General features: G+C 40.1%; 1 protein-coding gene and 1 long non-coding RNA gene across 2 annotated transcripts; one reads left to right on the top strand and one right to left on the bottom strand.

Annotated features, from left to right (window-relative positions):
- The first annotated feature begins 7,295 nt into the window (after window positions 1-7,295).
- Window positions 7,296-12,113, top strand: LOC141775686 (uncharacterized). The gene is made up of 4 exons (XR_012595657.1): window positions 7,296-8,265; window positions 8,424-8,556; window positions 10,842-10,981; window positions 11,937-12,113. It is a non-coding gene; the product is annotated as an uncharacterized LOC141775686 (long non-coding RNA).
- A 987-nt stretch (window positions 12,114-13,100) lies between these two features.
- Window positions 13,101-16,733, bottom strand: hs3st1 (heparan sulfate (glucosamine) 3-O-sulfotransferase 1). Its single transcript, XM_074649277.1, has 2 exons — window positions 16,509-16,733; window positions 13,101-15,820 (listed from the first exon to the last, which is right to left on the bottom strand). The coding sequence occupies exon 2, from the start codon at window positions 15,682-15,684 to the stop codon at window positions 14,767-14,769; it is 918 nt and encodes a 305-aa protein (XP_074505378.1). The 5' UTR covers window positions 15,685-15,820; window positions 16,509-16,733; the 3' UTR covers window positions 13,101-14,766.
- Window positions 16,734-27,351: the final 10,618 nt, after the last annotated feature.

Raw genomic sequence — 27,351 nt, 5'->3', positions numbered from 1 at the left:
GAGGAGTTATATGCACTGCCTCCTCCGCAGTGTTGGTGGACCGCCAGCATCACCATAAGCAGTCAGTCAATAGGCTGACTCAACAGTGTGTGAAATTAAGAGGGAAATAGAAGTAGACAGACATTAAGCCTCTCTCCCACTTCCCCTTCACCCTCTCAGACGCCAGACAGCGGCTAATGCACCCCCTGGATCCCCCACACACTGCTATCACACACCAGCAGCACCACCGCTACACTTCTTGTCGTCTGCGCCTCAAAAAAAACGAAGACGCACAGAGTGACCTTCTTTGACAGCGTCAACGTAAATACGACACGTCTGTTTAAGCGAGTTACAGGTTTCATTCAACCTGCAGAGATGGAAGTGTAAACATCTTTTACATGCAGCCACATGGCTCCAATCTGCTTTCTGCTAGATGAGGTTTTGTTTGTATGGTGTGTTTTCTTTACATATGGAAATGATGGAGACAAATAATTACAGTTTGTTCCATTAACATAAAAAAAAAGCTGAAAAATATCACAGCAATGCATCATATTACGATTGAAATCCACACGGCTGAACTACTTCCAATAAAACCAGACGTCTATTGTCGGACGTCTACTGGGAAGATGTTTAGAATATCTTTTTTTCTCTCCGGCTCCTTGATATGTTAATGCAGGTCTTGTTTTTGAGTTAGAAACAAAATCCTTTCTGCTGAGAGCCTCATTTTGTCAAAGCAGGGAGGAGTCACATTTCCATACCAAATGTCTTGGTTAGAATGAAACTACTATTAAGGAAATTCTCAACAGCGGCCTAATGATAAAAAAGGCAGTTGCCAAGGTAATATGCAAAACAGCCTCATTGACTCCGAGTTGAACCACCTTCAAAATGGAGGCTGGAGAGTTGAACCCAATCCTGCTGACTGAAATAAACTTTGCTACGTCTATTTGCCTGATAGTGTTAATTATCCAGTAAACAGAAAGCTGAATATGTTTGATATATCGCTACATGAAGCTACCAAAAGATTCTCAAATAGCCAGTGGTGGAAAGTAACTAAACACATTTACTTAAATATCGTATCGTAATATTTTATAGTTCTACACCACTACGTTTTAGAGGGAAATATTGTACTTTTTACGCAACTACATTTGCATTTGCATTTGCATTTAAATAAAGTAGTCAACGTCACCTTGAGCTGCTATAATGTCAAAATGCTTTTTACACATTCATGCATCAGGATAGGGAGGATGGTATGGATCAAATGTTCTTTCAGTATAATTTCATATCATGATATTGATATATATTGCGATGTGGTAAACTCTTTTATAAAGCATATACAGATAAATTAACCAGATCAGAGTGTCAGTTTTTGGATAATCCAATGAAATAAATACATGAATGATCAAAGTATCACATCGATACCAAATATACTGTAAATGTAGTAATTTGCATTCACATAACTTGAGGTCAGAGGCCAAGGGACCCCTTTGAAAATGGCCATGCCTGTTTTTCCTTGCCAAAATCTAGCGCAAGTTTGCTTCATTAGGTTTTCTAGTTTCATATGATACCAGTATCTTCACTCTAGCTTTAAAATTAAGCCTGCATCAACCTAAAAAAGTCTTGTTAATGTGTTAAAGAAATTAGTGGCCCTAAAACAAATTTACGTTAACGCGCTATTATCACATTAACTTTGAAAGCCCTAATTATTCTATATTAATATATGTATATATTTGGTCATATTGCCCAACCATGCATCAGTAATAATACTCCATTAATATGACGTATAATAGCAAAACACTCACAGGGAGTATTCTGCTGAATAATGAGTTTTACTTTTACTGTCGATACTTGAAGCACTTGTTGCTGAATGCAGGACTTGAACTTTTAAAGAGGACCTATCGTGCTCATTATCTGATACATACAGTACTTGTATTTTGGGTTTCTACTAGAACTGAGTAGAACTGTTAGCTCCGTTTGAGTTTCAGGCAGGTCAGGAGCAGTGTTTCTGTGGGGGAGAATAACTCCCTTTGGCCTGGACTTTGGGCTTTATAACTTTACAGACTTACTTGCACAAATAACAATATAACACACTAAAGGAAAGGGGAAAAGCACAAAAGCATAATAGGTCCTCTTTAATGGCATATTTATTATACTTTTACTCAAGTAAATGATCTGATCTGAAGCAAATAACAATTTAGAAGAAGGTATAAATGATCATTTAAAATCTAAGTCCAAGGGGACTCAAGAAGCCACTAGAGGGAGCAACAATAAACAAATGCAAAGTAGTGAGGATGTGGTGTTAATCCTCTCTGTGCAGTTCACAGCCTCAACATGAGCAAAAGGCTTTATTGTGTGATTATTCATTTAGCAATCAAAATAATCATGGTGTCATTTCAGAATTCAACCTTAAATGTAGAAGGTTATTATTAGAGCAGAGATTTCTACTAGTGCACCAGAAACAATACACTGTTGTCTTATTTCTCTGGAGCATGCCATGCTCATCAAGTGTTTTTCTCTTTCCTTAACCTTTCCTGTTGCAATCTGATTGTGTGCACTCGCTGAAAGCATCTGGCTGAAGATGAATACAAGTGGCTGAGGGCTAAGGGAAGACAATGTCTGCAGAGCTTCTTCAAATGGATATTGACCAAAAGGGGAAAAAGCTGATGGGATTTCATTGACCTATGGCAAACTGCACCGTGTTACACAACCAGATCAATGTCCTCTCTCCCTCTTTTCTCCATTCACCTCTCTCTGGGGGACTTTTAATGCTCAAACTTGTTCTTGCTGGGGAACCGGGAGGCGGGGGAGCACCTGAAAACGTTGACAGATGTGTGAGAAAGTGCTCTGTGAGGCTCCTCGGGATTGTTGGTAAGTGCGTTTGATCTGCGAGATTGAAGGACGGCGAGCCAAGGTTTCTGCTAGTGTTGTATATTCCTCCGCCGACTTCAGAGGAAATGTAAGAAATAGAGAGATTCTGTGATGTAGAAGATCCTGCACAGATGCTGCATTATGCTTCTCTGGCTCCGAGAGACATTCTGTATTCACGCTGTTAACGTGCAGCCTTTATGTTCTGTGACCAAGGTCAGCGGTTGAAAATATCTGATTGAATCCCTCTGGTTGATTTGTGATTCTGGATTTTATTGAGTAAAAGCGTGGCGGGTCAAAATTCCTGACTTACAACAGGCACAACAAAAGATGATGTCGGTGTTTCATGTCTGCTGTGGTGAGAAGTCTGTCAGGCCTGAAGCTGAGAGAAACAGGAGGAAGTTTGATGAGTCAGACGTTCGTTTGATCAATAAATCCTTATGATCATATTCTTATGTTCAGTACAATCTTATATAATTTGAATACAGATGCTTATTTTTCTAATTTCAGTGTCATCCACATCTGGGAAACAAATGCAGTTTTTAATTTAATAGTAGAGCGATGTTTTGATCTACCAGAATTCTTCATACAGTCAAGACTCGACTGTGCCTGAAAGGTTTTTTGGATGTGCACAGTCTGCAGTCATAAAACAAGACTAAACTCATTGTGAAGAAAACTAAATGTTCGAGATTTGCAGTAATGATTGGCTAGAAGTTGGTGTTGCAATAAAGGTCTTTGCAACTTATTACAGAATGGATTATCATGTAAAGAGTAGCAATATTACAGTATTGCATAATTTGTGTGAGAGTGGTTAAAGTAGAAAGGTCATAATGTGAGATTTTATGATATCTTGTAGTGTTGCATGAGCAAAGATGTGAAAAATGAGATGGAGAGATGTAAAAAATACACACTTACATATTATATATTTATATATATATATATAGGGTAGTGGTTGACATTTCTGTACAGTTTAATCATCATCACTTTTAAAGGAACAGTGTGTAACATTTTGGGGGATTAATCGCGATTAATCGCATGATTGTCCATAGTTAATGTGAGTGTAAACCGTGGTACCGCCAACCACCGTCTGACTTCCATTGCTTCTAAAGTAGTGTTATTATGGTAATGATGGCCGCTGAGCGAGGCAAACGGCGTTACCACGGTTTTGCACTCGGCGGCTCACGTTACTGCAGTCTTGGAAAGGGAGGAATGAGCGGAAGGGTGCTCAGTTGGTTGCAATCTGCAACCACACCAAAATCCTACACACGGTCCCTTTAAATAGTTTAGCGTGTGAACATGCTAGCTACAGCTGAGTTGAATGATGGTGCCAGATGGTAAATCAGGGGATCATCAAAGTCATATCAATCATGAATCATGTCAATGTTCATGACAATCCATCCATTATCCATCCAGATATTTCAGTCTAGACCAAAGTGGTGGAACCTCAGACCGACATTGTGATCCCTAGAGCTGGGAAAAGCCACAGCATTTGTTTGTTTAAAGAAAAATCCAAAAAGCTCCATACTTTGAATGTTGCCTTGAATATATTTTACTTTTTAATCAGGAAGATTTGAACAAACCCAGCCTGAATATAGAGCTCAAGTTTACAAGTGTAATGTTTATTTAACTGAAACGTTTCTTCTAGACTTCTAGAGTATAAAATCAACAAAATGTCAGAAAAACAAGATAGAAATGAATCCATGGCATTGACTTCTCAGCTGTTCACATAACAGAAAAGAACAAAAGCGGCTCCACAGAATGAAAAGGGACTTTAAATGACCATGTTTCAATTAGTGTAGAGATTGCATTATCATTCTCCAGGTGAGAAGCAATACATCAGCCGTGCAGGTCATTGGATTTCAAGACTCGCAGGTGAAGGGATTTGGTCAATCATGAAACAGCCAATTGATTTTCCTCTCTTTATTTGCAGAACTTGGCACAAGGCAGAGGGAAATTTCCCTCCCTGGACACACCGATTGAATGTAATTTTGTCTTTACGCAGGAACCACACTTACCACCTGTTTTCTATTTTCTTGGGTTGACATTTGGGGATATGAGATACGTTTGTGAAAAGCTTGAGAAAAACCAACTATAGAAAACCGTGTGGTTTGACTTGGAGGAGTGTAGTTCCTGTGTTCGGTGTTACTGGAGTGTTATGAGGAGATTATATGGAGAAATATTTGACGTGTGCTGAATGTCAAATCAAATCAGTCTTTATTTGTAAAGAAACTTTTGTTAAATTAATTCAACTGTAGTTCTGTAATCTCTGAAATTCAGGCTCAACATCCAGGGTTTAGAAACTTTGGGGGATAATAAGACTCGCATTTAAACCCTGGCTTGAATACCAAATAAACACTGTTACATATTCTAATATGAAATGATATCAATAAATAGCTGCTATTTGTAACTCTAAATAGCCTACAGCCATGGACAGATTATGAGACAACGGGCCCCTGGACGCAGACATGTAAGAGTCTCCCCAACTCCTCCTACATACAGTAAGAGCAAGACCCCCAGAAGGGCATTTCGTTTCATTGTTTGTCTCTTTGCGTCTTTTTGTGCTTGTTTTGCATCTCTTTGTAGTCGTGTTGTGTATCTTCGTGGATGTTTTATGTCTCTTTGTAGTTGTTTTGCATCTCTTTGTAGTTGTTTTTCGCCTTTTTGTGCTTGTTGTTTGTCTCTTTGTGTCTATTTTGCATCTCTTTGTAGTCGTGTTTTGTTTCTTTGTGGATATTTTGCGTCTGTAGTCATGTTGTGTCTCCTTGTGGATATTTTGTGTCTCTTTATAATCGTGTTGTGTCTCTTTGTGGCTATTTTGCATCTCTTTGTAGTCGTATTGTGTCTCTTTGTGGATGTTTTGCGTCTCTTTTTAGTGATTTTGTGGTTGTTTTGTTTCTCTTTGTTATTGTTTTGTGACTCTTTGTAGTCGTGTTGTGTCTCTTTGGGGATGTTTTGCGTCTCTTTGTGGTTGTTTTGTGACTCTTTGTAGTTGTATTGTGTCTCTTTGTGGTTGTTTTTGTCTCTTTGTAGTCATTTTGTGGTTGTTTTGTGTCTCTGTTATCATTTTGTGACTATTTGTAGTCGCATTGTCTCTGGATGTTTTGCGTCTCTTTGTAGTTGTTTTGCCTCCTTTTTGTGGTTGTTTTGTGTCTCTTAGTTGTCGTTTTGTGAATGTTTGTAGTCGTGTTGTGTCTCTTTGTGGTTGTGTTGCATCTCTTTGTGGTTGTTTTGCGTGTCTTTATAGTCATTTTGTGGTTGTTTTGTGTCTCTTTGTTATCGTTTTGTGACTCTTTGTAGTTGCATTGTCTCTGTGGATGTTTTGCGTCTCTTTGTAGTAATTTTGTGGTTGTTTTGTGTCTCTTAGTTGTCGTTTTATGAATGGTTTTTTTGTATCACTTTGTAGTAATTTGCTGTGTCTTTGTAGTTGTTTTGAATCATTTTATGGTCGTTTTGCGTCAATATGTGGTTGATTTTCGTGTCTCCGGTCGTTTGATTGACTTGCCAACAAGAAATGTTAACAGTAATCTCATACAGAGGCTCTGATACTAACAAGCCAACCGCCTTTTATATATCCTTTCTCTGGTAGGGCGGGCACCAGGGGGGGCGCCGTCCCATCCCTCGTCACCTCTCTGGTCTCCCCTCTGTCATCATCCCTTAAGAAGAACCCACAGTTTAATTAGAATATCATTAATATGTGTTTTGTTTTCCATTGACCTGGAACAGGAGTGTGTTCAGCAGCATGGCCACTACCAGGGGACGAGCCAACACATGGTTTCAATACGCCGCAGCTCTACTCCTTTTAATCAAGACAACACACACACAAAAACTCACTTATGTTGTAATGTGAGACTCGAGTGATCTCACATGACGTTTAGCTTTGATTTGAACCACATGCGGCATGTTCACAGAGAACATTTGTTGCGTGTCTGGAGAACTAACCAGTTCTCACTGTTTTTATGTCTTTTGGGTAAAAGACATGATGTTTGCTTACAAGCAGAGTGATGCTGAAATATAACTCGTGCATTAGAAGCTTCCAAATAAGCTCAGCAGTGATGTCGAAACATTCCCAGTATTGAACCCATTTAGAGCTATTCTTGGGTTTCTCTCTCTTCGGGGAGTGTCTGGGTCTGGAGCCCGATGTTTGAAAATCCTGCTCTGTATTTGAAATCCATATGGTCCGCTGCTGCCACACATGCATAATCCCACACACATGTGCTTGCATGGACACTTGCGGATTGTGTGCGCACACAAGCATGCAAATTCACAGAAAAACACAAAGCAAGAAAACACCCATCGCGCCTGTCACACACAGGTTTGCACACACACTCACAGAGGGAGTGAGGGCTATCTGTGGGCCCAGTCATGCTTCACTCATGCAGAGGTGTCTGTTAGCAGTGGGAGTTATCATTGGCCATGGAGGCTTATTCCTCTGCCAGGGGAGACCATGCCAGGAAATGACTGATAACACAGCACAGCGACGACCGGCTCGCGCAGCAGCAGCACATGTAGACCCGGGCAGAGATGAAGGAATGATGGGAAATATGTGCACATACATCATAAAGTGCAGCTCGGGCCCTCCCTCCTTTAGCCTTTTTCCACTAATGACATGTATTTACATTCCATTAGCTCTGAAAGGGTAAACAGGATTGAGGGAGCAGCTCAATCAGAGGTAGAACCACATTTTTCTGATCTAATATCTTAAACATTATTTGTTGCAACGTGAAGCTGCAAAATGAAAAGGCTCATAGATATAATAAGCATGGAGGGAAATTGATGGTTTGTGTGATCGCCCGAGAGAGAATCATAACTTTGAGTCACATGCTTGTGGTATTTAATTTCGGTGATTCAATTTATTCACTGTAATGTCGTCATCTACCGCCAAAATCACTTTCTGTCTGTGCCGAGGAAATCGGAAGGGTCTCGATATCCTTCACATTGCTTGACAGCTGAAGGACCAAGGTTTTTTTTCAAGGGTTGAGTGTTTTCTTGTTTTAGACGGAAACGCTACTCCAGAATTTCTGAAGAGCAACTGGGTGAAATGAGGACTCTGGGTATTTCCAGTAAGTAATTTAAAACCTGCATCAACAAGAGGCCTCACAGATCTTGGATTCAATATGTGAAATACGTTGAGTGAGGGAAATGTGAAATAGTTCAAGTATTACAGTTTTTGAAGGTGGTGTGTTTTTGTTTTTAGCCTCCAGAAATACAAGAAGAGAAGTGTAAGGAATGGATTTAACTGTATTTATCATACATTTTTCATATTTTAGGTGTTGAAACGGTAATGAATGTACAACTGTTCATTATCAAAAACACCTTTAGCCGGAGTTGAGAGCCTTTCAGATGTGCTCATGAATATACCTCTTAATGGTGAAAAGCAGCCAAGGAGGACCAACGCTGCCCGTAACCGTCTGCAATTCATACAAGGTCAGTTTGCCTTTTAATGACAGAAACCAGCACTTTGATTCAATTATTTTTTTGCTTCACTTTGGTCTGGTTTAATCAAAGATGCTTGTCGAGGCTGCAGATGAGATGTAAAGGTTTTCTGAGACTCTTTTATTTACCTGGTATTTCCTTGTCTCAAGGTTACCTGTGGGCAACACCTGGAGAGGCGTTCATTGTGCGCTTTGGTGAGCAGTCCTGTAATAAACCTGCTGACCAGACTTGACTGGAAACATGTAAAGACACTTTACCCTACCATGAAGAAGTATTTCACAAGTAAGCATCCAAACAAATGTGAAATATAGACATACTGTAGGCTTTGTCTAGCATTTTGTTTTCCTTTTCAAACCCTGCTTAAAGATTTAATTGTGCCCCTTGAATTTCCTAAAAATAATTACCCTGCCATCTCTGAAAAACCCTGAAGGTCATCCAGCGAAACTCACTGCCGTTTTGAAGTAATTTCCAAAATCCTTCTTTTCTAAAAACTCTTGTAACCATCTGGATGAAAAAATTCTGATAAAACAGACATTATTTCTTAATCCAGGTAGCTGGAAAGGACATATATCCTTGCTCTTTTTGTAAAACACACACATAATATTAATAATTAGTATGAAAATATTGGAAAGGAACATGAATATGTTCAAATATTTACTCACTTTACCTTTGTTTACCTTTATATACTTTACATACTGTTTTACAAACTGTTACACCTCTGTGTATATTTTAGGAATGTCAAATTTAACGCAATAATAACGCTAGCTTGTCATGAAGGAGGTTGAATAACGCTCCAAACTTGCACTAAATTTTAACGACGAAAAACTGGCATGGACATTTCAAAGGGTCCCTTGACCTCTGACCTCAAGATATGTGAATGAAAATGGGTTCTATGGGTACCCACGAGTCTCCCCTTTACAGACATGCCCACTTTATGATAATCAAATGCAGTTTGGGGCAAGTCATAGTCCGTTGTTAATTGATTTCCAATAATAAATACATACATACATTTGCATTAAGCAGCATATTTGCCCACTCCTATGTTGATAAGAGTATTAAATACTTGACGAATCTCCCTTCAAGATACATTTTGAACAGATACAAAAATTTGCGATTAATCACGGATAATCATGCGATCTGAAATACTGTCTTCAACAAATTTACATTTACATTACTGTTTTAGATTTACTTATGTTTATATTTATTTTAAGTGCACTATTTCATGCTTTAAATTATCATTTTTGCTTTTAGTTTTACTTGTGCAATTTCCCTTTTTATATAGACATATTTTATGAGCATTATTGAAGGAACCTGAGACCAAAGATTGTCATTACCAAGGGACGCTTTGTTGGAATTGACAAAAGACAAATAAAGAGCCTTGAACCTTGATACATTACTGATAACATTGAGCACAGAGGTTTTGACATTTCCAGGTAGCTTTGTTTGGAAATAAAGATACAACTTTGAGAAGCAAATTAAAAATCGACTTTATTGTGCAGCGGACTGAAACATTTTTTCATCCAGATGGTGAAAAGAGTCCTTCAGGATTTTGGAAATACCTGCAGAACAGCAGTAGCTTTTTGGAAGTTATTAAAATATCTCTAGGAAAGTCCGGATGCTTAGCTCTATGACTCAAGGCTAGGCTAACAAGTAAACACTGTGTGTGTGCGTGCATGCAATCCTATTTCTGTGTTTGCATGCAACAGAAAGAGAGACGGAGTGGGTGCTTGTGTTATTTCTGCCGGGCTTCACACATTGAGCGGACAAACAATCTATTCCAATTAAAGCGAGCTGCAGCCCTGGTGACTGCAGAAGGGGCTGTGCTCCATCGGATCACATCATCCTTTGAAAAAACAAAACCTCCAAGATTGGCTGATTGTGGTTTGAAGGGAAACAGGGCCCTTCAGGAACAACTAGTGTGGGCTGGCAGCGGGGTGGGTGGGAGGTGGGGGGTGGCGGGCTGGCTCTAAGTTAGTCCAGAAAGTTCCTCAGCAAATAGTGTTGAGGTGGAGGGAGGGAGGGAGGGAAGGAAGGAGGGAGGAGGTCGGGCGAGGCCATTAATCCTGGCTGCAGCCCCGCGGTTTACCGGTTTATGTGGGGCGAGGAGGCAAATTAATTATGTGGCTGAGATTAATTAGGTGATGTTAAGGGAAATCTGTGACTGTTAAACTTTAGAGGGCTGCACAGCTGACTAGACTAATGGGGCGTTCATGAACTCTTAATAGATGCTACTCTGATGTTGAGTAGCGTGTAAGTAGAGCAGCCAGAAAACCGGAGACAGAAGCAGCGAGAGCAGAGAGACGATGTGTCCTTGCTGAAAGTGATTTCACCATTTGGAAAGCGTCATCTAGGAGCACCTGCACGAGCTAGAGCTAAAGCTTTATATTTATCTCCAAGTACATCTTTATCCCCCCAATGTGTTCTTCAAGCTGCTATAATCAACATTTTTAATATTAAGAATGTGTAATGTGAAAGAGGTTGTAGTGACGAACCCATCCACACCTTGTCGAGGCTGCAGATAAGATGTACAGACTCTTTTTATTTACCTGGTATTTCCTTGTCTCAAGGTTACCTGTGGGCGACATCTGAAGAGGCATTCATTGTGCGTTGGTGAGCAGTCCTGTAATAAACCTGCTGACCAGACTTGTCTGGAAACATATAAGGACACGGAAATATCTTTACCCTTCCATGAAGAAGTAATTCACAAGTAAGCATCCAAACAAATGTGAAATAAAGACATACTGTAGGCTTTGTCTAGCATTTAGTTTTTCTGCTTACAGATTCAACTGTGCTAACAAAGTAGCCCCTGAATTTCCTAAAAATAATTACCCTGCCATCTCTGAAAAACCCTGAAGGTCATCCAGCAAAACTCACTGCCGTTTTGAAGTAATTCCCAAAATCCTTCTTTTCTAAAAACTCTATCATCCATCTGGATGAAAACATTCTGATTAAACAGACGGTATTTCTTAATCCATGTAGCTGGAAATGACATATATCCTTGAACTTTTTATAAAAAGCACACATAATATTAATAATTAATATGAAAATATTGGAAAGGAACATGAACATGTTCAAATATTTACTCACTTTAACTTTATTTACCTGTATATACTTTACATAGTGTTTTACAAACTGTTACACCTCTGTGTATATATTAGGAATGTCAAATTTAGCGCAATAATAATAGTAACCGTTTGTTTTTTTAAATTTAAATGAAACCATCTGAGAAAATGAAATGGAAATACTCAAGAAAGTACCAGGGCTGCCTCCTCTTAGTTGATTAGTCCACTAATCAGTCGTTTTGGTCTTAGTCCACTAAGATTTCTTTAGTCTATTAGTAATTTTTCATGCTTTTTTCATGCTGAATGATTTATTTCTAAGAAACTTATGAACTCATCTCTGGTAAACACAAGATTTAAAGTGGTGCTTTTGTTTGATTCTTTGTGAAGAAACTCAGTTTTACGGATCTGCCGATTAAATCAACTTATCAATTAGATGGCAAAATCGTATGAGTGTTATTCAACTAAGAATTTCTTTGGTCGATGACAGCCCTAGAAGGTACAAATACCTCAAAATTGTACTGTAAAATATACTTAGTTGCCCTGCAGCACCAGCGTTATTCCCAGTTACTGTATGTTGTTTTCTCCCTCTTGTTTCTATAGAAGTGACTTTGCAGTTTGTGGCGTTGAGGTGAAAACAGGTTTATCTGGAGATTGCATCAGTCCTTGTTCGACCCGGAGAAACGTGACATCAATGCTGCCGCCTGATGTATTCTTGATTTGAAGTAAAAGAAAACTACTTTTCCTGCGAGTTCCTCCAAATGTGACTGAATCTGGAGACCCGACACCTTCAACGCAAAACCAAAAAAGCCAGTTTGTGTGTGTGTTATCGCTGCACACGCCAAATGATGCAAGCATGTGGTCTGATAATCTCACAGCAGAGATCGGCATCTCTTTACTCTTTCTCCTGCTTTCCTCCCTAACGCCTGCAGCCAAACCTGTCCTGCTGATAGCCGTTGATAGTCTTACTCAACACTATCACTGTGAAAAACACATGTTGGCAGATCGGGGAATAGTATTCCTGCTCTCCGAGGGCGAAAACGAATAAGAGACAGAAATATTGCTTTGGTCTGCGTTTAAGGGGCAATGAGGTTAACATGCTGTCTGCAGAGTCCCAGTAAGCCCCCAGAGTTAATCTAGGCCACATTCAAATATGAAACAGCTACTGTAGGTTTTTCAGAGCTTAATGTCTTTGAGACGGTGCTGCTGATGTTTTCAAAGTAAGATTTGAATAAATAATCCCTTGCCTTTCTAAAAAAACAAGTAAGAAGATCGCACCCTTGGGCATAAACAACTTCATCTTTTGATTTCTCATGGTTCGGATTGTGCTTGAGTTTACCTATCTGCCCACTCTCCTTTCTCTTATCCTCATTTATCATACTACAAGTTACTCTAAATAGGTGTGAAAACAATTAAAGCAAGTTGTTTTCATTCATACAACAATAACACTGCGGTCTACACAAGCTGACAAAGACAGGAAGTTCAAGACAGTCGCACCTGTGATTTATGTGACAGACGGCACGTACTGTATGTGTTCAAAAACATCCTGCTAGTAAATGCATTCAGAAAACTGTGGTCCAGTAATCCACAGAGATGGGTGCATACACAGAGACACATGCTCATGGCTGTTAACTGAGCGGAAATCACGACTGGAGTCATCCTCTTCACTTGTTAAGATCTGAAGACAAACTGCAACAGCAGACGGATGCATAATGGATGAATAAAAATAGATAAACCAAGAAGAAAAAGAAACATCAGACATGCTAAAAATAAAATACATCTTTATTATGGTATTAATTCTTCACTTTTTGAAAAAAACTATTTACAGTACACCGTAATGATCGGCAAATATATGATGTGCGCAGAGCATTTATATATATATATATCTAACTCTTACATGAAGAAAGTAACATTAAGAAAAAAAACGTCTCGTGCCTGAAAGTGACTGAGAAAATCATATAGCAGCAGGTAAAGGTCCTTCAGAGCTCTAAATGCAGTTAGACGTTAATAATAATGTCATATTATATGAAGCGAAACATGAAGGTGTGACAATAATAAACTGCCTGGTACTTATCTTTATGTAACACATTAACTGGCGCAGTCTAAAGTCTGAATGTCATTACGAATCTTTGATCAGACGAGCTGAGCAGCGGTGAGCGTTTCTAACGGTACACAGAGAAATGCATGTTTGACAATGAAAATAAAAGAAACATGCACTAACAGAGCATGTCATGAACTGCAGTCTGCTGCCCTGATATTTGGCTCGATCATACTCCTGTTACAAACGTACTAGTAGAAAAATAGATTTAGTTTAAATTTACATTAGCTTTGTCTCTTCATCTACATTGTTAGTGAGGAAAACAGTTCATCCCCAACAAACTCTACGCCCCATTACTCCAGTCTGGTCGCACTAAAAGGCGTATGAATGAATGAATTCTCGTGCAATAAGAACGCCGTTCAAGCTTTCGTTGTCATTTGTACACCGTGTAGTCTGTGCTGACTGCAATGTAAATGCATCCGCGTAGATATGCTACGCTCAGAGCTAGTGACGTAGAATAAAAAGGGAGAGAGAGACAGCTTATGGTGGGCGGGAGGGGAGGTGGACTGGTCCAACAAACAGGACTTTTAACCAGGAGAACATTTTTTGCGTCTCAAAGTGTTTGTTGATTTTGCAGCACTTTTTCATCCCAACTCGTCACATACGGCCGCTTTGCGTCACTTTGTTTTCAGCATCAAAACCACTATAGTTACCCCTGGCGTCACTTTAGGATTAGGCAACAAAACCACTATATTTAGGTTTAGGAAAGAACTACAAGGTTGGGCTTAAAAGGACTATGTTTGTACAGTAAAAATGACAATGAACGTCGTGACCCGCGGGACACGAACAGCGGCCTCCTGGATGGCGCCCGGCGATAAAGGGTGCCCTGTGCGGCGGTAACACACGCTGATGGCCGTGACAAAGCCACGGTGTTTAACACCCTGGGAATGAGAACGGGCTGGTTTTTGAGTGACGTTTGTGATGTGTTTTCCGCACTTCTGTTCCGTTGTTTCCGTACGTATTTTACTTTGTCAATGTACACATTTTACTTAGTTTGCATATGTATTTTACTTAGTTTATGTACATATTTTATTTAGTTTACGTACGTATTTGACTTAGTTTACGTACGTATTTGACTTAGTTTACGTACATAGTTTACGTACATATTTGACTTAGTTTACGTATATATTTTAAGCCCAATCATGATGTTTTCCTTAACCTAACTAAGTGGTTTTGTTGCCTAAACCTAACCGCGGCCGTTACCATAGTTTTGTTGCATGGCGTACAAATGACACACGAAAAGGCTAAAATGAGTTCTCATCACACGCAGAATGTCCTTGTAATGTCGTGCTATTTATACACCTTCCGGTGAGATCAGTTTGGAGACTCGGGCGTTCATTTCCAGTCGAATGTTCGGCCCACCAGCTCAAAGAACTTCTTGTTGGGTTCGTGGAAGAACTGGTAGAGTTTTTGCAAGATGGCGGGCGCCACATGAGGGTGAGCCCTGCCTTTTGAGTCATGTAAACACCGCTCTCGCCCGTGGTCTCTCAAACAGTAGAATCCTTTAGTTTTATTGAAGTAAAAATTTGAAGCGTTTATCTGGGGTTCCAGCTTCAAGAACCTCTCCACCTTTTTCATCTCGGGGAACGGGTCCCTGATCAGCTCGTCCCCGTCCACCACGTGGATGCTCTCCAGTGGGAAGTACTGCAGCCAGTTCTGCATGTGGACATAGTACAGGCTGCGATTGAGAGCCTTGTATCCCAGGTTGATCTCGCCGTCCTTCACCAAGACGGACTCGATGGGCTGATAGCGCTTGTGCTTCTGGAGGCGGTTGTAAAAGACCTGGGTGTAGTCCGATAGCACCCGCTCAGTGGGGTCTCTGAGGATGAGCAGCAGCTTGATGTCAGGGTTCACCTGATGGATGCGTTTGGGGACTTTGCTGGAGGTGAAGTAGGCCGGCGTCTTCTCCACCGTCAGCTGGTCGGGGAAGGCGTAGGGCATCTGCCTGAGGTACCAAGGCAAGCCCTTCTGAAAGTTAGTCTCCCAGTCGAAGAAGTGCACCTCGTTCTGAGCTGCAGCCACGGCACTGTGCAGACTGAGCATCTCTATCAGCGCCCGCGTGCCCCCCTTTCTCACGCCAATGATTATAATCTGAGGGAGCTGCTGGAGGGTGCCGTTTGGGTGGCTGGTGGTCCCGTTGTCGGCGGGTGACGAGGTGGGAGGTGGAGGCGGCCCCTCGTCAGCCACGGGCCTGGAGGGGACGGGGGGAGACTGCATCGCAAAAAGCAGCAGCCCGAGGAGCACGGCGGCCATGAGGGAGGTCCTGACCCTGGAGGATTTCAGCCTGGCGAAAGCACCAAAACTGTATCCCACATTGAAAGAGCAGCTGCCGACGCACAATGGTCCAATTGAAAAACAAAAACTGCCTCTTCTCTGCCAGCAGCAGTGACTGCAAGGGAAGAAAAACAGCTGGGATTAGAAGATAATATACCTGGTGGTGAACATCTGGCACAAAGACACAAAAACACCTCTGGAAAATACCTGCAGGTACACAATCCATCCCACGTATACAAACAATCATCACAGTTTTATGACTCAAAGGGAGAATGATATCATTCATGGAGAAGGATTAAACTTTAAACTCCACCCAGTAATAAATGTAAGGCAACATAAACCATAAATAAGCAACGATTTAAACAGGAAAAATGTCTTATCAGTATAATATTAATCATTATTTTATGTCCTGAAAACAAACAATGTTTCAGTGTCATTTATTTAACAATAACAATACAGCATTTATGACATAAAAACACACATTACCTTGCAAAACTGTGTATTTTATAGGCTATTATGTAGAGTTTATCTGGTTTGAATCTGCTTTATAATCCATAAAGATTAAATAAAAAAATTTTAATGTTTAAGACTGAATCTGAGCTGGGAGATGTTTACAGGCTCCAGGAAAGAAGCAGGTGTGGTGAATATTGCAAAATTAAAAACTATAGAAATTATAAGTGTGCGCACAAGAACTGCATGTTTAGCGCCTCCTCTCATGTTTTTGTGGAGTATATCTTTTAATAAGACAGTCGTAGTTTGTCTACCTCGCCCAAGAAATCCACCAAGTGAAGCTGATCTCTTACCTGTTTAACTACAATCCTCTCAACTCGACACAGATTTCATTCCGTGCAGCTCTGAGCACCGATCCTCTCCAACAACAACAACACAGACACAGACCCAGCAGGTAAATGCTCCAGCTCTGCTCGTCTCTCTCTGCTCTCCAGTCCGACTCGGTGGCTCAACTTCACCGGAGCTTCTCCTCCTCTCCTCGGAGCTGTGATTCTGATCCAGACGGTCCTCCTCCTGGTATTTGAGTGTCAGCTGTTGAAGCCTCCGCCTACTTTACATTACATTACATTACGCCTGCAGGACCACTCCTCCTCTGTGAGTCACGGTGTTGTAATGTTGTGGTATTTGACAGAGATAACGCTGCTGGTGGTTTGGGTGATATGAGGGGAGCAGGTGATCCACCAGGTGCGTCATGGAGACAGAGAGTGGAGACAAAAAACAACATTAGAAAGCAGGAAAATTGCTCCAATCTTGCAGGGAGTTCTTCATGTGGCTCAGATTAACCCCTTACCATTCCAACCTCTTTTTTGGGGGATGTTCAGGGGTAGATAAATAGTCAACAGTAGAAGTCACATATAAGTGATGTACATCAAATGAAAGCTGGGATTAATGCAAATTAATGAATTTAAGTAATAAATAATATTAATAACTTTTTATGTAATGAAATAATTAATGAATGAATGCTATTTTGTCTCAGATTGTTGCAGCTATTTTGGGGTCAATACCATTTGTTACACAGATTTGGTGCTAAATTTAACCATTCGAGAATTTATATAAGATAATCAATAATCCCTCCAAAATACCACATGAAGACACCAACATCACCTGAAAGCTTGGAACCTGAAGATTAATTTGAGATGCAGCTCAGCACTGTGTGTCAAGTTGTTTGAGTCATTAATAAGAAATAAAAAAATAATTAATTAATTGAAATAAATTGTGAAAGTGTATAAGAGCATAGAACATGATCGTTCCCATGCTCTATTATGTCTCGTAAATTGTTGCAGCAGTTTTTGGATTGACACCATTTTTTACACAGATTTGCTGCTAAATTTAATCTTTTTTTTTTACCTCTCAAGAATTGATAAAAAATGATCAATAATTCCTCCAGAATACCACGTTAAGACACCAAGACCTTGATGAACATCATAGAAAAAGCCATGCTGTGATTTGGGATCAAAAACTTTTGACATTTTGAGATTTCTGCAAGAATTGCATTTTTCGGCGATTAGATGGCGAGCACGTCTGTTCTGGAAACTGCTCGGAAACCCCCTTAGTGTCAATCTACCTAGGAAAGCCATCCATCCTCTGAATGCTCTAGGTCTGTAGTTTGTGCTTGTAAAGTTTCATGAGGCTGTGATTATCCTAGAGGTCACAGCAGGTCATTTTATACAGTGAGGTCAAGTTTAAAAACTATGAAACAATGAAATGTCTCCTATGGGGACTAACATCATCACACATGAATACAATCAGGCTCATTCGATTCACAAGAGTCTCAGCTTTACAGTGATACCCTATTTATGTAATTCCAAGTCTGTTTATGGACCCCAGTATGCAGAAATATTCAGATACACCATTTAAGTATAGGCGAAAATAACACATTTATACTGCATGCATCAAAACTGCATGTGATTATGATAAAGTGGGCATATCTGTAAAGGGGAGACTCTTGGGTACCCATAGAACCCATTTTCAGTCACATATCTTGAGGTCAGAGGTCAAGGGACCCTTTTGATGATTGGTACTAATGGACTCTAGGTTTTCTAGTTTCATATGATACCAGTATCTAGCTTGAAAACTGAGCCCGCTGCAACCTCTGAAAGACAGAATAGCGGCTGGGCCCACCGGCGGGCCGTCTGTATTATAAGGGGTTAAAGAGTATTTACCAAGAAGCCCACAAATATTCAAATCAAGCACTTGCTCTTTACAGAAATCTGTAGCCCATAGAGAGCCTGCGCCTTCTCAGGATTTGGGTTGAAAAAGTCTTTTCAGTGGAGCCTCCAGGAGTCCTCCCTCCACCCTCCGCTTTCAGGGGAAATCAATGAAAGAGACAGACCAGTTATTCATCCCTGGCATTCTTCTCCTCCTTTGTCCACACAGTGCAAGTGCATCTGTGGGTAGTCGCCGAGTCCAAGTTGCACAATCTCGCCACCTGTTGAGCTGCATTTTTTACATGTTTTTCTTATTGGAGACGTTCAAATCCTTCCAGCAACAGCAGGCTCCCGAATATCGTTCCAATCCAAACGGCAGATTTACTGATGTTGGACACAAAGCACTGTGGTGTTTCGCAATTTCCTCTGAGTCACATTTTGAATCAGTCAGTCAGCGTGAGAAAGTTTGGGTGACTTCACAGAGGCGATGAGTAAGTGGCACATCACTGATGTCACAATAGTTTCAAATGCCAATTTGTGCCTCACAGCAGCTTGTGACGCCCAGCATAGGTTTGTTTCAGCGCGTTCTCATCCCATCTCGTCACATACGGCCGCTCCGTCACGCCCCCTGGGCATCACTTTATTTTTGCCATCAAAACCACTTAGTTAGGTTAAGGAAAAAACGACATGGTTGGGCTTTAAACTACTCTGTTTAATGAAGCTGAGGCTACATCCACACGAAAACGTTTTTATTTTGGTGATCTCCGTCCAGACAAATGTTTTAGGGTCATTTCAGAATTACTCTTCGTCCTGAAAACACATATCACATGACCATTCACGTACACTAGGCATGCGTGTGCCGGTGCAAAACAGGAAGCAGCGCTGAACACAGGAATTGATGCAAAGCGCTCGAATGATAGCTTGCCTCCTGCGCATGTAGGCAGTAGTCACAATATACAATGCAGAATTTAACTGCACAACAGCTGCTAGCATAGACAACAAGGTCAGCAACGCTTGCAACTTGTTATCCATGTTGAAATTAATCACTGGTGGATGCCGTTTTGTTTTCTTACGGAAAAGGTTGACGTGACGGGACGTGACGAATCAGGGAAGGACACGTCTTGACTGATAAGACCCAGTCAAGAGGCATCATTTTCAAAGGTCTGTCCAGAGTAAAACGTAACCCTGGAGTTTTATAACCAAAACGGGGTCAGCAGCGATTTCAAACGTGTACGCTTATGGTACATGTCCACAGGGGCGTTTTTTTGTATCGTGAGGGATCGCTTCGCTTCCCAGCATTGGACACTTAATGGACTACCACTAGACACTCGGCACTCGGCACCTGATTGGACAAATGCTTTCCCTCGTGGGCTGCTGTTCACAGCTTTCAAACCAGAACCAACATGGCGGCTCGTTTGGAAACTTTCTTCTCTTATGTCACGAAAATAGTTCACCGAAATATGTTTCTGAAAACATTTGATGTGAGAAATAAGCCACGCAGTTGCTGAACCTGTCTTTATTTTAGATTGACAACGGTTAGTTTAAAAGTTTTTAGGGAGTTTCCAGAGACGGTGAGCCTCGCCGGACGCCCCTGATTTGTATCAAGTAGACCTCAACTTTCTGCAAATGAGGAGCGCCCAATGTGATGCCCGGTCTCTCGAATCGCGCCGTCACGCTACCAGAATGCGTTGCACGGCTGCTTACATAGACAATGAATGGGAAGCGTGGAAAGGACGGAGGCTGTGGACATGTTTACATTGTAGTTAACGGAAAGCCAAGTGCGTCTCACACTGGTGCTAAAGGGTGCTTTGTGTGGCGGTAACACTTGCCGAGGGCCGTGACAAAGCATCGGTGTTTGACGCCCTGGGAATGAGAACAGAACGTTAATTTTCATGGTGTAACAAAGTCAACATGTTCAAGTGAACACTATTTAAATTTTAATCTTTCGGGTGTAAAGTACAGCCTGCTTCCCATGCTGATATTAAGCCTAAAGCAAGGAAGGCTTAAGGGCTGAATATATCTGATTTTATCCATGTTTGCGAAAAAATTCTGCTGTGTAGCTCATTTAGGTGAATGCCAAACACACATTAAAGCAATAACGCTCTACGTATACAAGCAGGAGGTTTGGAGCCACAGCAAAAGGTCAACCCCACATCTTAAATACATCCTTTCCTGTAGAGAGAAATGCAAACGCGTGTGCTTTACTTATTCAGTGCACAACATCTAAATGCTGATACGGCCGAGAGTTTCCCCCCACATTGATTTTTAGATGCAGCGTAGTAATCCTCACATTCTGCCCTCGTGTCTCCTGGAGAAATGTAAATTCAGCCGAGTCGTACAATATAACCCCGCTTTGAGGATCATCAGAGGCGTCCGACCGCATTAACATGACAATAGTACATATTCACAGACCATAAATACCCTCAGTGCCACCTCAGCGACTTCCCTCACCCAATGGCATGAAATAACAACAATAGCTCCTCTGTGCTTTAATGGGTGTCACATCTACTGCACATTTCACCTTTAAAGTGCCAAAACAGGTTTAATGATGTTACAGACAAATTGAGTGTTTTACCCAAACAGACAAATCTTGCGGTGCTGCTACACGATCAGCATGCTCGAAAACATTTTCTTTAGCACTTGTGCCCACTGTGTATTCGGCATTAAAAACAGGTTTTATCTGACTCCGGCAGGCTTAACAGATTCCAAACGGGTACACAGATTGTTGTGGGTAAATAAATGATATGCCTGCTGTGTGTGTGTCACGGCTCTGATACCAATCTGTCTGGTGAAAATACTGTAAAACCTGAAAAATGTGTACGTTTTACCTGCTCACATAATAAGATGTTTAATGCCACTACTGGTATGTTTTGAAGTGGATACACCAAACAGCTGTTGATGTCATTATTCATAGCTAACTTTCTCCAATTAAAAAGGAGCTGCAGTCATTTAAAGTAGTGCCTCGTATCCATATACCAAATCAGCTTGAATGTATCCTGATGTGGACCCTACATGTGATAAATGTAAAAGTGCACCTGCCTCACTCCCTCACATGTACTCGTCATGGCCTTCTTTAGTTAAGTTTTGGACATCAATCTTTGAAACTGTTTCAGAAAACCTTCACCACCAAATCGAGCCAAATCCAGTGACTGACATTTTTGGCATTTCCCCAGACTTGGACTGAACTTGTTGGCTTTTTCTTCTCTACTAGTGCGACGAGCTATGTTAATCCTTTCACTGAGGAAGGATCCTGCCCCTCCTTCCCACTCACATTTAGAGACATTATGTCCTATATGAATCTAGAGAAAATCCGTTATACTACACAGGGAACAGAGAGTACATTTTACAAGGTGTGGCGCCCCTTCTTGACATCAAACCCACTATAGTAATCTCTGAGAATCTTTTTTATTTATTGTATTGTATTTATTTATGTATTATTATTTTATTATTATTTATTATTATATTTTATGAATTATTATTTTATTATTATTTATTTTCTATTTATTATTATTATTATCATTATTTCTATTATTATTATATATACAATTAGTAGTAGTAGTATTTTATTTATCAACTTTTTTTTATATGTATATATTTTTTTTTCCAATCCTATTTATCAATTTTCTATTTCCTTCATCTTTTGCCTTACTTTTTCTGTTACCATTAAGGTGTATTATAGATATTTTCTCTGTTTTGTCTATAACTTTATTTACCCATAATTTAGAATAGATTTTCTGTGGTTGCTTGTATGTTTTTTTTTTTTTGTGAGTTGTTGTGAGTGTCGTTGGGCAAAACAAAACCTGTTCACTGTACAGTTGCTGTTTAATTCATTATTGATAATCAATTAAAAGACCTTTGAAAGAAAACAGAGCTATAGTCACATTTAGGCTGAATGTATTGCTGTCTAACATTTCATTATACAGAAACAGAGCCATGCATGTGCATCAAATATTACTATTTAGGAAAGTATCACTGATTATCTTCATGGACACAGAGGTAGAGCTCTGTAACTGCTGTAACATTAGGCTGTTTTTTCGATTCATATTCTTGTTTTTCATCTACTTTCTTATTAGTTTTCTATACAGTGCGTTGCTACACCCTCAGGCTACAAAATGGTAATGTTGTTTGGCTTTTTATTCTCCAAATTAATATTCTTGAGTCTGAAATTAGAGTTTCTTGTGCTCCTTCGGTTTTATTTTATTCATGAAGTGAAAATATATTCAATACATTATGCTTCTTTGTCATTCTAAACACCTGAGGAGGAACAACAGTTATTTCTCCACTCAACGGCTATTATTTTCTATCGCCTATTTCCTCGGTTTAATTATAAGCGCTGTGAATCATCGCCCACTGCACACCCACCCGTGTCACACCGCAGGTCATCGAGCTCGCTCTATAGCTTCAGCTGTTTAATCAAACACTGTACTTTGTTGGAGTGGGTTCACTGTATGGATCATTACTGCAATTATTTATGCTGGTTATACAAGATGATGGCAAATGACACAAATAATCAAAATAACATAAGATGAAGCTGATGACAGCTACATACAGAAATACAGAGAAAAAAACGTTCAATTATTCTCTTTGTTGTGGAAGGTTTCTCAAATAGATTTATTTGGCTTGTGTTCAGTTGTGACAGAAACATGGTTAAAAAGAGTGTTTTCCTTTGTTTTACAGCAAAAGTTGGCAGGTGAAGCCAGTTTCAGTGCCCAGATAATGGAAGTTGAACACGGCAAACTGTCAAAAGAATTCATGAAAAGAAAACAACAGCAAAACTGAAATATTATTCCCCTTCCACTGACAGATTAGTGAAAAGGAAAAGATGAAATCAAGTTTTAGATTTATTTACACTTTAAAATAAAGTTTATTGAAATGTTTTTTGTTTAATAACTCCAAGCTTGTATCTCTGAGCAAAGTCCATCAGCTGATAAAGATCATGTAATAGTGTTAATGTTGCTGGTATGTGGACTTTTAGATCAGAATGTTTTTCCAAGGTCAAGTTGAACTTTCATGCTTCAGCCAAAATGGAAGAAAAAGTCCTAAAAGTGCTGCGGCTGAAATCATAACAGATACTGAGCTAATCTAAAGCACATAGCTCCCAAAAAAAGCCAGTAAGTGGACCTTGATTTGGGACTGTTTTGTCAAAAGTTGATTCATATTTGTATTGATTGTCTTCTCTGGAAACTGTAGATGTATTTAAAATGGCTGTTGTGTAGCATGAATATAAAATCATCTTTGAATTAACCTTAGCAAAGAATTAACGTCCTGGTTCATTTTATACCAAGAATGTCAGTTTTAAAAGTCGATGATTAGATTTAGGATTTTGAAAACCTTATGAGTCATGTTACTGTCAATGCATGTGACCAGATTGATTCAACTCTCAACTGACTGTTCTCAGATCTTTCAATATGTATTCTGGGTTTCATTAGCAGTTAAAGGGATAGTTGGGTGTTTTGAAGTGGGGTTGTATGATGCCAAAGCCACCAGACTCCAATGAGAAAAACTGTAATTTCACCATTGGTGAATCCCTACTAGCCAAAGTCACACAATAACACAAACAAACTAAACGATTGAGGCAGCGGCAGATCAGCAACTACTGTGTTCTGCAAAGTAAAGGTGCTGACCATCTTCTACTGTAGGTAATACACTGACCATATTCAGGAGTATCGACTGCTCAGGACTTTGTTTCTTGCTCAAGGACACCTGTGCTAACCATGCCACCCAGTAGCGTACGAATTATGTTCATATACGATCAATTTGCAATATTTAGACTAGTAGCAGTGCTGTAAGAAGTCTGATGTTTACTACATGCAGGGAAAAGTTCAATACGAACGTTTTTGGATTGTGTTCAACTTGGACGTATCTTCAAAAATACTTTGGCAATGAATATATTGCAGATGTATTTAGTGTCGTGTCATTAAATCTCCTTCTAAAAAGCATTTTTGTAGTTGCATATAATTATAATCCTTATGAGAAAATGTTGCCTAGAGGCTTGCTGGCGGTCACTGCGGCTACACATAAGAGATCTTCAAAACTGAAAAACCAGTCAGTCTGGCTGGTTGTTTGGGAGGAGTTGACAGGAAGAAGAGCTACAGCAGGATAAAGTAATTAAGATCACATTATCTGTTTCTAGAACGCTGCCAAACCAGTTGAATGCAAACTGAAGAACACACACACACACACACACACCCACACTATCTGAACACTATAAATTTATTTCCATGTTTGTGTAATAACGTCTCAACTGAAGGAAGTAACAAAACAAAAGAAAAGCACATTAAACGACTCACTGTTCTGTGTGACGTTCAATGACGCCAGTTTACTGCTGTCATTGTGCATCAGTCTGTGCATCACAATGCGTCAAAACCCCAGCTTTTGTAAGATGAAGCTGGAGGGGGAAGGGAGGAGAAGGAGGTTTGGGCTCGATCCTCATGCCCGGGCGTGCACAGTGACGTTAGGTCATGGGAAAGCAACAGTGATGCTACATGGGAAACGTGAGTGTTTCACAATGATTCATCTGGGCTTCCACGGAGACGCATGCAGGCAACTCCAGGGAACCGCAGAGAACTCTTTTTACACCTTTCCCAGGAAACAGAACATGATGACTATAGATTCAGTTTGTTGTCTTTGACAAACATTTTGAATAAACATACATTTATAAATGAATTAGGGGACAACATAAAAGCTTCCATGCAAACATCTTGGAAGAGCAGGAGTGTCTCCGCTCAGGTTTACTTTATTTATTGTATGTGTCTGCATTATTATTTCATCTCATCAGGCAAATCATAACCAATTAAACAAATAGATCATAGAATGAGCCGGAACAAATAAGCCTCTTTTCTTTGTCGACATATAATGCACAAAGGTGGAGATGTTCTGTAACAGTAAACATCATTATCAGTCAGGAGCTGAAGTGCTGAAGATGCTGCATTTTCTGCAGGTTTACAGTTCTGCAGAGTGACGAGGGATTACTATTTATAACCCGTGCTAAAGGCTAAAGGTAAGAGGAATCTCTCTGTATCGGTAATTACTGCAGAATTTGGCGTCTGTGCCAGGTGCAAATCCTTGGAAATGGCCTTGATTACGGGGATGGTGGGGGGGGGGAGCTCGCAGTCTGTGGCTAAGAAGTGAGGATAATGACAGTGTGGGATTAACCCTGCTCCCAACTCTCTTTACTCCTCTTCCTGCTCCCTCCTCAGCCAACCTCCTTCTCTCCCCATCCCTCGATTCTCAAAAGAACCCCGTCTCTCAGACAATACCAAAGCTTGCCGAAGGGGGTTTTGATCATCCTGTGATGCTGCGCTGTGTGACAGGTCTCAGACACAGATATTTAGTTCCCCACTCAAAGAACCACAACTCAGGAGATTAGCGGGAAAACTTCTGACACAGCTGCAGCTGAAATATTTTTACTACACTGCAATCAGCCCTTACCCCCTATCTGCACCTTTAAAAAGGGAGCTGGATGTGTTTGTATGTGACTGTGAGTGGTGCTTGTGCCTTTTTAAAGAAATGTTTTTCATCTTCTCTCATATTTTGCCGGTATTTATGCTTCCCCTCTCTTCTCAAAGTCAGGCCAAGGTTTACTATGAGGTCTGAATCAGCCAGCATTTTCTATTTAAAAGTTTTCAAGCGTATGAAAAGAAGGATTAGCGGCTATTTGGTGTGAAAAATGTTTTGGAAAATCCACTTTGAAAAGTCTCCCCAATCACAAAAAAGGGAATTCAAATAGCAGGTCTTGCATCTGGGCATCTGGTGATAGTGAAAGCATTGAAAGCATTTTCTATTTCATATCCAGCTCTGAGCATGTTATGTGTTCATTAAAATAGAAATCTTTGACCCGCGAGAATGTGCCGTCATAATTAAAGGTGTCAGGATGAAGGTTTGTATTCTACCTGCTGCAACTTTAAATGGAATAATACCTTGTTTATTATACATCAGACAGGCAATACGTCATCCAAAGTAGACTTGCACGCCCTTTTTTGGGGGAAAACAATCCTGTGTCCCTCATAGACGGTAACATAGTAAACATAAGAAGTTGGAACATTTTTCCAAACTTCTACTTTAAACAAACCGGTAATAATAATAACGATATGCAGAAGAGTTGCTGTGTAGCTGGTTGTACCAACAATAAATCCAAAAATGCTGATCTGATAATTATTAGACATGTGTATAAAATAAACGTTTGTTTAACAAGAGATGAATGCATATGGACTTGTCAAAATTACAATCCAAACACACGTCAGATTGCATTGAAGTCTATTGGATCTTCGGTTTGCTTTCCCCGAAAAGGCCTTGACTTGCTGCCAGTCTGTTCCAGTCTGTGCCGGTCTGATGTGAATTTTAATAATCAAACTGAAACTGACAAAATGTTGGAGAAGAAAACTGAAACAAATTCTAGCCAACTCAAAAGGAAAGCAAATTTATTCATGGATAAGTTTTAAGACACTTGTAAATGTGTTTACAGGTGTTTCAGTTTACACTGTAAATACCTGCAAACATGAGCTGACCTGTCAGGATGAACCAAGAGCAGATGTTGAACTCAAGACTCAGATGTTAACGTGGCTGTAAAAAAACAAAACGTGTGGAAAAATGTGGAAAACTTCAACACCACGATTATGAAATCAGAATTTTTATTTCTCTCATGAAAAGGGCCAAGAGCAGCCACGACACAGTTAGTTTCTGTGATGAAAGCAACAGCATGTAGGAATTAGGCTCCCTTTAAATATAATATGGCACCATGGTGAACGTACTGAATACTGACTGATATGTGTTTTATTTACTGTATTTGATTGATTTAACATGAAGATAAAAGCCCCTGTGTTTGATAATACTGTAAACGTAACACCTTCTGTTCAGTGTTGTTCATGCAAACACAGACTGGGCTGCAGGACGTTTTAACCAAAGCCACAGTCTACCCTAATAATCAATATAAATGGACTTGTCTCTTATCCTCTATTCCCTGTGTATTTGTTCATCTGTAAAATGCTTA

The sequence above is a fragment of the Sebastes fasciatus genome, chromosome 10, assembly GCF_043250625.1.
Source record: "Sebastes fasciatus isolate fSebFas1 chromosome 10, fSebFas1.pri, whole genome shotgun sequence".
Lineage (NCBI taxonomy): Eukaryota > Metazoa > Chordata > Actinopteri > Perciformes > Sebastidae > Sebastes > Sebastes fasciatus.
The sequence above is the reverse complement of the archived record's forward strand: the minus strand, read 5'-3'. Positions and strand labels throughout refer to the sequence as shown.